Source organism: Lutjanus erythropterus, chromosome 12, assembly GCF_056507025.1.
Source record: "Lutjanus erythropterus isolate fLutEry1 chromosome 12, fLutEry1.hap2, whole genome shotgun sequence".
Lineage (NCBI taxonomy): Eukaryota > Metazoa > Chordata > Actinopteri > Lutjaniformes > Lutjanidae > Lutjanus > Lutjanus erythropterus.
Window position 1 is genome coordinate 37029858 of NC_139328.1, and position 11919 is coordinate 37041776.

The 11919-nt window shown below is 39.9% G+C and overlaps 1 protein-coding gene across 1 annotated transcript in view; it reads left to right on the forward strand.

The window, feature by feature from the left end:
• The window catches only part of cdh18a (cadherin 18, type 2a), a 54208-nt gene extending 49958 nt beyond the window's left edge, over window positions 1-4250 (forward strand). The window contains exon 3 of the mRNA XM_084732541.1: window positions 3866-4250. Coding sequence (XP_084588667.1) covers window positions 3866-3925 — 60 coding nt within the window. The 3' untranslated portion in view covers window positions 3926-4250. The remainder of the gene's footprint in view (window positions 1-3865) is intronic.
• Window positions 4251-11919: the final 7669 nt, after the last annotated feature.

Here is an 11919-nt window from a genome sequence, read left to right on the forward strand (position 1 = left end):
GCTGGTGGGGCTCGCAGCTGTGCGGGGGACGGAGCAGTGCCGTGCTTGGTGAAATCAACCGCTCAGATTGTGTTTGTGTATCAGCCCCATTAGCGAGTTTTACACAATACTTTGTGAAATACAATAAAAGAATCTGACCAGGCCTTCAGTGCCAACTTTTATGACTTGGCAGTTTTTCATACTGGCTACAGCTGACACTGTTCAGTCAGTAGTCTATAGATAACAGTGAGGAGGTTTGACACCAGCTGCAGCCTCTTAACAACAGTATATCTGACAGCAACATCATAAACTATATGGGTGTAAATAAAATGTGTATGAAAAGATCCGTTCTGTATCACAGAGGTTCCCATTTTTGGAAAACTTTCAGGTGGAGCACTTCCACCTGAAAACCTGAGACAGTGAGGAAAAATCTTAATGCCCATTGGTTCCAGACATCATGCTTGTAATCTGTTGATGCTCCAACAATTAAAACCTCCCTCCAAAATGCTCCACTGAACACATTATCACCTCGTAGCTCATCTCAGAGATATTCATGTCTGACGCCTCTGGTGCATTCGCTGTCTCATAATGGATTACTTCATCTGTACTCTCAATAAATGACCTTAAATATAGCTGTGCTGTGAGTTGGTTTAACGAGGAGAGAATAAATATTAGATCTCAAAGGTCAGACTCCATATGTTCACAGAAAGTGCTCCTTTGTTTGCAGTGTATGGCATAATCACCAAATATGACACCTCAAAAATAAAGAGGATTTTGATACCAAAAGATGTGTGTTTCAGAGACTGTTTCCTGCATTTACAGAATAAAGATAACAATATAATATCTGACAATTACTGTCATTGTCAATTGATCTATTGATCATGTTCCTGATTAGTCAATTAATAAATCTTGTCACAATCTTGTCACTTGAAAAATAGGTCCTACTGTAGGACCCGTTTTTCATGTAACAATTATTTTCATTATCAATCAATCTGTCAATCATTTTCTCAGTTAATTGATTAGTTGTTTGATCCATAAAATGGAAAATGTAAATGGTATTTTGCAAACCCTAAGATGACATCCTTAGATGTCTGGCTTGGTCAACAACCCAAAGATATTCAGTAGATTAGCAATTATTTGATTATATTAATTACAAACTATTTTGATAATGATTAATTAGTTTAAGAATTTTTTTAAAGAAAAATGTCAAAATTATCTGATTTCAGCTTCTTAAATGTGAGTATTTTCTGGTATCTTTACTCCTCTGACAGTAAATTGAATATCTTTTAGGTGTGGACAAACTAAGACATTTGAGGACATCATCTTGGACTTTGGGAAAGACTGATCAACATTTTTCATAATTTTCTGACAGTTTATAGATCAAACATCTAATTGATCAATTGAGAAAATAATCAGAGTAATTGACAATAAAAAATATTTAGTTTTTTCCCTAATATTTAGTTTTCTGTCAAGGAAAGTAAAGAAACTATATAGATAAATATTAAGATTTAAGAAGCTGGAATCAGAGAATTATGACTTTCTTCTTTTAAAAAACAGTCAAAATGATTCATTGATTATCAAAATAGCTGGTGATTAAATTTAATGATCAATTTATAATTGATTAATCATACAATTTTTATATTGAATACTTTTAACTTTACTTTTAATTCTCAGGAAAGAATACCGAATAATTCATCTCTCTAGCATAAATCTTTTGCATAAACAAATATTCATCAGTTTTTGTCATTTTTTGTTCCTAAAAGAAAACTGATGCACCGGATTTTAGAAAATGCATGAACTTTTCCTTTAAAAAGTTCCTTAAGAAACAGGAATTCCTCTTAGGAAATCCAGTTTGTTGTCCAGGTGGAAACAGAGGGCTTTTAGAGTCATACAGCACTTATAGTACATTCACATGGTGTCGCCATAATCGGAAAAGTTCCGTGAACACCTGCTCCCTGTTGGAACAATAACCCGGAAAGTCTGAGAAAGTTTTGTAACGCGAGTTGCAGAATTTTTGTCTGTTGTAAAATACGTGTAAATATGGCAAACGAGTAAGTTTCTGATTGCTACATTTCATTAATTCATGTATTGCATATAATTTTATTATTTGCAGTCCATAGAGCTTGACCTAGATTCATCAGAAACGTTAGTCCTCTACTCTACACTTATTAGCATCCATGTTGTTTCCACTTTACGACTTCAAAGCACATGAACACACCAAAGTCAAAACAACGACATCCCATCTCGGAAACTGGGACGATCCGAGGAGCACATGAATGCACTTTTATACTCATGGAGTGTCAGAAACAGGTTGAGGTGTGAAAATTTGGCTGAAATCTGCAGGAAAATACAGGAGAACTGTGATCCCAGGAGGGTGATGAAAAACAGGAGCCTCCTGGGAAAATAGGGCGAGTTAGCGAGTAAGCTGTATGGTTTGTTCTGATAGTGAGAGCCCTGGCTGACTGTGTGTTAATGTATTACAGGGCAGCAGAGCGGTCGGGTCGGCTGCGGTGTAATTAAAGTGATCGTCTTTTAATCCCTGGTGCTGCTGAAGAACACCTGACACAAGGTTCTTGCCCCTCATATACTGTGTCTCTGATAAACCCACTGCAGCGGTGGGCACTGAGTGAAGTTAACTCCAGGGAATTTTCATTCAGCTCCTGCGAGTGAACAAACTGTCCTGATATATGTGCACCGTCTGATGTCACAGTCAGAGGAAACGCTTTGAGTCTCATCTTCAACTTTCCCTCTGAGTAGGTGGCCTAGTTCTAGCCTTACATTTGTACAGAACGTATGCAGTTTCACTCGTTTCTCTTCACCTAAAGAGTCTCAGTTTTTGTGGAAAGACTCTTCTTGAGCTCTTTTTAGACTCACACTTATTCAGAGGAGGTGCATTTCCAAAGTTATCTAAAAATACAAGGTCACCTGAGGTTGCTGTTGTAGACTACATCAGCTTGGTCTCACCAAATGCCGTATGAATCACACGTCAATGTCTTAAGACTTAAGAGGACAGTTCACCCCAAAATCAAAAATGCACATTTCCTTTTTTCTGTAGTGCTGTTTATCCATCTAGACAGTTTTGGTGTGAGTTGCAGAGTTTTGGAGATATTAGCCGTAGAGATGTCTGCCCTCTCTTCAGTGCAATGGGGCTACACAGCACTCAGCTTTTGGTGCTAAAACCACACAAAAATATACTTCAAAACTTCAAAACCAGTGTCCCTTTCTAGTAATCCGATTACTTAAGATAAACCACACACCTTGTTGTGAGCGGGTTCATGTAGGAACTACTTTCTTTCTGGTAGAAAGAAAGCTCAATCAGGGGAGACTTTTTTCTGAGTGAACTTTTGTGCACAGCACATTAAAGAATGTGAGTTGTTGGTGGTTAGACACCATCGCAGTGTATTTATACATATGCACATGTATTACCTATCTTTACGCCTCATTCATTCACAGCTCTCTCTCTCTCTTTCCTGCTTATTGTCAATCAGCTGATTATGGGTGTTCACTTGTCAGTTGACCAACCAGATACTGTATAGCTGCAGTCTCCATCAGCCAATCATGCCGTTGCTGAAAAACTTTAAAATCTGTTCTCAGGGCGGCTGTTTGGCTCAGTTGTTGGAGCGACCACCTCGTGTGCTAGGGCTGTTGGTCCTCTGCAGCGGCTGCTGGTTCGACTCCCGCCTGTGGCCCGTTTGCTGTGTGTTGTCTCCTCTCTTCGCCCCCTTTCCTGTCTGCTCTTCAGCTGTCCTTTCTAAGGGTTAGGGTTAGGGTTAGCCCAAAAACATAACTTAAAAAAAAAAAAAAAAAAAATCTGTTCTTTCTGCATTGTCAGCTGTCATTTCAGTACAGAATTGTTGCAACTGTACTCCACCCCATCCACCTCCAGTTCTTCATAACCAGAGTCCAGGCTGAGCTCATCAGAAGTCCAGTCCTCATCACATCCTGATCTTCAGCCATCGCTTCACCACCACTAGTGTCTAGACTCCATCAAGAGGGTTCCTACATTACACCAAAATCCTCCCAGTAATTTTCCACAATTTGGTATCCTGTGCTGGCCAATTTTGCCTTTTTCCCATTTTGATTTCAGCACGGAAAAAATTCTATTCTTGTATTGTAAGTGTTAGATATTAAGGTTCTCACCTGCTGTCCACCTGCAGTAATTTAATTAACAAGATGGCCATTACACACAGTGGTACATGACAAACACATACCATATGTGATGATTTGCATCCAGAAAATAAAAACACTCTGATAAAAGACGCTCTGAAATCACACTCAGTGACCCTACAAACCCACTCACTGGCTGTTCTCCTTAAACCAGTCCCTCCAGGAAGTTGCGATGTTGCAATCACAACAGTTCTCGCTAATTCAGCCAAACCCTGTGACTTCTGTGCAGCCTTGCACTTTTGTCCAAATTCTGCAGCTTTTCTGCAAGTTTGACCAATCACAGCAGTCCCCCAATTATTCATACATGTATGTCATGATGAACAGATTCAGTGTTTTGTTTTATTATTCACTGCTTTTATTTTGATATATTTTTAAATTTTGTCACAGATACTGAAAAGAATGCAACATTTGTCTTTGTTACTGACATTTATCAATGCTCTGTGCACTTTTATTTGAGAATTTTGTGCTGTTTTTACTGAGTTTGAGCTCCAAAACGATTCTGCTTCTTTGTGAAATACCCCAAAGGTGCTTCTCTTCATTTACAAGTAAAGCAGATTTTTCTATTTTTTGTAATTCAGAGCCTTACTGATGAGGTTAGGTAGAACCACTGAGTGTGGTTTCATTCTCCCTGGAACGAGTTGCTCAATTTTTAATAAATTTTACAAAAAAAAAAAAAACAGATTCCTTTTGCAATTTTCTCTTTGTCCTGCATTTTCATTGCAAAAATAATGCCTAAAAACATCACAATATGCTTTGTAATTTCCTAGAAAAACTGCACCAGTCCTAAAACCAGCCCATGAAATCCTGGAGGGACTGTTAAACCTACAGCAAGTGTAGCATTACCAAGAGTTGATTCTAGCAGGGGATTTTCACTGAACACCTCCTCCTAACACACAGTGAGCAACTAACTTTTTTGATGTACATGTCTGCTGCAGTCAGAGGAGGAGCTTCTGTCCTTTTCTTCAACACACACAACTTTGTGAAACTGAGTAGGTAGTCACAGCCTTTATCTGAATGCAAATTGTGAAGACCTTGTGAGTGAAATACAGGGGCTCAGTTACCACTGTGGGTGTTCTCTGCAGATTTTATTGTTGGCGTTGAAAGTTTTACTCTACAGCACTGTGACTGCACAGTGATAAGACGGCTGACAGGTGTCTGCCCTGAAACCTTTACCACATTATAATCTCTGTATAAATAACACAAATCTGTTTGAAGCTTTAGACATAAAAGACACAATGAATTATTGAATTATTTCTGAGGGAGCATCATGTCATGCAGCTGAAAACACTGGAGTCAATGCAGTTTTAAAGTTCAGAATATGGGATGCAGAAACTCTTCACAGCATTTTTAATGAGCATGTTAGTAACATTTTCTATGAAGCTTGTCCATAATACATTTTAAGCACATTCATAAATATATTATAATGCTTTTATTTAGACTTGATTAAACTCTATAACCATTTCTAACCATGCTCAACCACTTATAACAAGGTTTGTAAGTGGTGGACATAAGGTATTATAAGTTCAGCTTCATAATGCTTTATAACTCCATTTCAAAGTGTTTAAAAGAGGAATCTGAGTCCTGGGTTACACAGTGCATCATAACCACCATGACTTTAGCCAGTTACAGAGACATAAAGCACCACTCTAACATATCATATTACTTCTAAGTTTCTGAAATGGAATAATGTCTTATAAACATATAAACAAACATGCTTTAAGTGATGGCACTATATGAGGTTAGTAATTGTATGATAACTGCATGAGAATTGAGACAAAACTGTATTTTGATTTTTACTCTTTTAAAAGATCAAACTCTTGGTTTTTGACAAGTCAGCCTACAAGTGACCAGAGTGACTTTTTTATAATAGTGGTATTATTTTAAGGAATTTGTCAAAAATATAGAAGGTTTACCAGTGTTTGAGCAGTATTCCTGCCTCTTTTAAACCAAGAAGTGAGACAGGGGTCCTTAGGGTATAACTAACTCTTCTTATGCTATGTCAGTACTTATGTGGTTATGTCGATTTGTACTGTTATCGTGTGTGTCAAAACTAAACAAGATGGTGGACCTGAAAATGCAGACTGGGCAAAGCAGGAGGAGTTCAGAGTGTGATTTAATAAAGAAACAATAAACAAAAGCTTACCTGCAGGGAAGGCAGGTGAAAAACTGCAGTCCAGAAACAACAAACAAATCCAACAATGAGGAACAAATGTCAAAAAAAATCCCAAGTTCAGCAAATGCTGCAAAGATCTGAAACACAGGGGAGAACACCAAGAGAGGACTATGAACTGACACAGAAACAGAGGAACACAAGGACTAAATACTCAAGGAACTAATCAGACACAGGTGGAACTAATGCTCCTTAAACAGGGGCTTCAGGGAAGATTGGGAACCACTGCTCTAGACGATGAGTTCAGTGGCTGTCTGTCTCTGTCTCTGCCTGCCAAACTCCATTAACATTTTGCTCAGTTTAACAGTTATAAACATCTAACGCCTTCTACGAGTTTATTAATGATTTCTTAAGACTCGAAACGACTCATGAGTATTTCAACTTAATGTTCCCTTGATCTCCGATGACACATCGTGGTCATTTGATGATTTATTTGACGAAATACATTACTCCTCTTTAAGGAAATCCCAATTCAGCACACAGGCGTTTAACTCTGGACATGCTCTGACTGAAAATTTCACAACTCAGAGTTAGTCAGGCTTCAGGGTTCTAGTTTAATGAATTTTTTTGGAACAGGAGTGGTGTTTCCTGTGTTATTAGAAGTTCATGCTTCAGTCCTGAAGACACGTCTCCTTCATCAGTCAGTCAAAGGCATTTTAACCTGTGCAGGTTGTCATCACCTTCATGTCACCTTGTATCATTGAGGTCGCATGTGATGATGCACTGAATCATTCAGAGTTTCTGGCTTACAACAGTCTCCCCAAGGTCGAGTACACAAGAGGAACAAAGGGCCCTATCTTACGCCCGGCGCAAAGCCAATGCGCCGCCAGCGCAAGTGATTTTGCTATCTTACGCCAGCGCAAGTGCCATTTTTGCCATGTGGGTAAGATAGCAAACGCACTTGCGCTGGGTCTGTGCCGCTGTGGGCGGGAGGTCTAAGCATGAAGGCAAAACCAAGGCGTGGCCGGGCGCGTTTGCTATCTTGTGCTCAGCGCATTGGAGTAAAACGCGCTTGTGCCTTATTGTGCTGATCGAAAGCAAGCGGGAGGCGCAATGGATTTAATTTATTCAAGGTGTGTCCAAATCCACCTTTGCCGTCTTGTGCCAGGGGCGGGAGTGATATTTTGCCCTGCCCCGCCCTTTGCGCCACCAGCGCAAAGCAGGATACACCTATCAGATGTGCCCAAGTGCCCTCATTAATTCACAGGCGAGTTTAGGCCGAACATGCAATAAACCAATCAGAAAGTCAGCTCTCATCACCTTGAAGAGGAAGGTGCCCAGCAGCGCAAGCAGAGGCAGCATGACGGCGGATTTACCAGGAGGAAACAAAGAGAAAAGATTTTCAAAGCAAGAAGACAGATCTCCTGGTTCGAGAAGAGAATGTGCACGCAATATATCACGCTGAAATAGTTTACAGTAACGCCTGCAAAAACCAATACAATAAATATGAACTGCAAATGTCATGCAGATATGTAACTGGTAATGTTTTACACCGAAGCACCTTGAAATTGTGTTGTATTTTATAATTAATTATTAGCATCATCATCATTATTAATTTTACTGGCTGAAGAGCGGGGAGAGAGATGGTGCAGTAGAGAGGAGAGGCGAACAGATCCAGTCCAGCCGCGAAGCTTCCCGGTTCCGCTGACCCACCTGAGCCAGGCGGAGGAGCAGTTAAGCGGAGGTCTGTGCTCCTCCTTCTTCTCCTCTCCCACCTAATCCTCATCTCCTCCTCTCATCCTCCCTCCTCTGTCCCGCTGCGAAACAAGTTGTTCTGTTCTGAACTTTGGAGTGTGCAAAATTACGCACGGATCTATCCAACCAGCTCTGGTAGAAGCACACATAACTTTTTTCTCTGTTGGGCTGGAGTCCTGTGGTCAAATATAGTGTCTTGTATATTTTGTATGTTATAGATCATAACTGTTCAATTCTTGTTTTTCTGGATCATAACAAACAGGCAGACACAAACATTACAGCTGCTCCAGCTGTCATGCTGACTCATCTGATAAAGACGATCAGACAGGTGTGATCGTGGCCGTGCTCCCTTCGCAGGTCTATTTAGATTTATTAGGCTTTAAAATTAAAATTATTTTCCTCTTTAGTGAGTTTATCTTTAATGACACACACGGCTGTTTAACATTGATGAAAAGTGTTCTGTGATTGTGGAGACGTGTGTGCGCCTTAGCCAAGCGCGAGACACGCGAACGCTTTTAATTTCAATATTTACATTTTATTGCTGATAAAAAAAAAATATGTTCGAATAACACTGAACTAATCCACACTCCCGTGGGAGGAAGAGAATGACCATAAATGACTGTGTTTTGTGATTGTAAAGACGTGTGTGTGATTCGGTTAAGCCCGCCGGGTGCTATCTTGTGCTGAAAGACCACAGACTTTGCGCTTCGACCGGGTTTTGGCTGGTCTAAAGCGCAAGCGCGTTTTACTCCAATGCGCTGAGCACAAGATAGCAAACGCGCCCGGCCACGCCTTGGTTTTGCCTTCATGCTTAGACCTCCCGCCCACAGCGGCACAGACCCAGCGCAAACGCGTTTGCTATCTTACCCACATGGCAAAAATGGTACTTGCGCTGGCGTAAGATAGCAAAATCACTTGCGCTGGCGGCGCAATGGCTCTACAATCACCAAACACCTTAATTTACATGAGTCTTTATTCTCCACAGGAGTGTCGATTTGTGAAGTGTCCTTTGAACATATCCACCAGCAATAAAGTGTAAATATTGAAGTTAATAGTGCAGGTGTGTGTCTTGCCCTTGGCTGAGGTGCGCACACTCATCTCTACAATCACCAAACACCTTTCATTTATGTTTAAAAGTCGTGCACACACGTGTGTCTTTGAAGTTAATCTCACTAATAAGTACAACAATACTATTATTATAATTATAAAGCCCAATAAATCTCAGCAGACCTGCAAACGGGATCACAGCTGATCGTCTTTATCAGATGAGTCAGCATGACAGGTGGAGCAGCTGTAGTGTTTATGTGTGCGTGTTTGTTATGATCCAGAAAAACAATGTTTAAACAATTATGATCTATAACATATAAAATATACAGACACTATATTTGACCGCACGAGTCCGGCCCAACCTGAGAGAAAATGTTATGTGTGCTTCTATCAGAGGTGGTTGGATATATCTGTGCGTAATTTTGCGCACTTCAAACTTAAGAAACTCTCTCTGATTATTTCGCAGCGGGTCAGAGGAGCGAGGATGGGAGGAGAGAGATGAGGATTAGGTGGGAGAGGAGAAGAAGGAGGAATATGGACAGCTGCGTATCTGCTCCTCCACCTGGCTCAGGAGGGCCAGCGAAAACCGGGAAGCTTCGCGGCTGGACTGGATCTGTTCGCCTCCCCTCTCTACTGCACCATCTCTCTCCCCGCTCCTCAGCCAGCAGAGTTAATGATGATCATGATGAAAATAATTAATTATAAAATACAACATACTTTCAACGTGCTTCAAGGTTAAAATATAAGCAGTTACATATCTGCATGACATTTGCGGTTCATTTATTGTATTGTTTTTTGCAGGCGTTAATGTAAAATAAATTATTTAAGCTGTTTTGGAGACGTCCTACTGTCTCCATATATCGCGTTTTCACTCCTCGAACTAGGAGATCTGTCTCCTGGCTTTGAAAATCTTTTCTCTTTGTTTCTTCCTGGTTAATCCGCCGTCATGCTGCCTCCGCTTGCACTGCTGGCGCACCTCCCTCTCAAAGGTGATGAGAGCTGACTTTCTGATTGGTTTATTGCATGTTCGGCCTAAACTCGCCTGTGAATTAATGAGGGCACTTGGGCACATCTGATAGGTGTATTCCGCTTTGCGCTGTAGGCGCAAAGGGCGGGGCAGGGCGAAATATCACTCCCGCCCCTGGCAAAGGTGGATTTGGACACGCCTTGAATAAATTAAATCCCTTGCGCCTTGCGCTTTCCACTTGCGCTTTCGATCAGCGTAAGATAGGGCCCAAAGACTGTCAAAACAATGTTTTTCACCAACATGAGAACTTATAGAAGTGGTTTTATTTTTAAAGTTAAGGCAGCTCTGCTTACTTTTCCTGCTTAGTGAGTTCACATGCACTTAATTATACACTACTGTGGTAAATATGGACAGCTGTACACTTGCATTTGTTATGATTTCATTCCTTATGATGATGATGATGATGATGGGCTGTAGTCAACCAAAAAAGAAAATCTGAAATCTGGAATTCTACCTACTCTTCAACCAACTGAGTGGTCAATGGGAAAAAAGGTAATGCTTCCAGGTTCTATAATTCCATGGTAAATAGGCGGTAATTACCAAATAATATATGTGAAATTTCTTAGAAATTATCTCCAAATTACCCCCCAATTTGATGGTGAAGTATGTGATAATCAGAAAGGTTTCATTTTTCATGTAGTTGGTGGTAATTATAAAGCAACATACTTGAAATTTCTCTTATTTTACCTGCATATTACCCCCAAATTATATTATGCATTGTGAATTATCACCTGAAATTTGGCAGTAATTTGTGGGTAATTTCTAAGAAATTTCAAATATATTACTTGGAAATTACCAACCACTACATGAAAATGGTACTTGCTAATTATCATACAATTAACCATGAAATTTGGGGGTAAATTCTAAGAATATTTTGGAGAAATATATTACTTTGTAATTACCAACTATTTACCATAAAAATTATGGGACCTGGAAACTTAAGTGTTACCCTAAAAACTGCATGTTATTTTTACATTAGTTAAATCAGTTAACACAGTGGGCTACATGTACTCTGCCTGGTCACCTAAATGCTACAAGTCAAAGTAACACAAAATTACCAGTTTGACAATTTACTTTTTCACATGTAGTTATATTGTTACCTTCAAGACATGTCTATCAAGTGAATTTTCATATAGCAACAACACACACATATGCACACACCATCAAACAGGGTTACACTAACTTCCACATATGAGCTCAGAGTTAATGCAGCTTCCACCGCAGTATAAATGTCCACCAACTACAATCTTCATTTAACTGCTTCAAACAAGGCTTAACATTCACAGTTTCTCTTGACTGTCTTTCATCAATATGACCTCAGGTGTTGCAACATGCTAGTGCCAAATTCAAGAGATTAACCAATAAAGTAAACACTAAAACAATATAAAACATGACAAAAGAAAGAAATCTGATGAGTAAAATCCACACACACACGTTGTCATCAAAAATAAAGTTTTTATACATTCAGCTCTTCTGTCCTCTGAGGCTGAGGGCCGATGCAGAGATCTGAGCTGGTACTCAGACATGCTGTCAGTTAGTTTGGAGCCAGTAAATGTTCAATAAACAGCCTGTTACAATAAAATAAAATACATCAGGTCTGCATGGATGGAGGAGCGCTTCTCTCCTTATTAAAGTAACACCACCGACTGTCTGCCTAACGAGAACTTGTTCAGACAACAGCATAATGACCAATCAACCACACGGTGTAAGCTTTGTAATGAATTACTTATTCTTTTGGTGTGAGTGCAGCCATGGGGTGCTTGGAACTACTGATTCATTGTAATAAAATGTTACATTATGATCATACCTGTCAAACCAAGTTACATGATCTTAG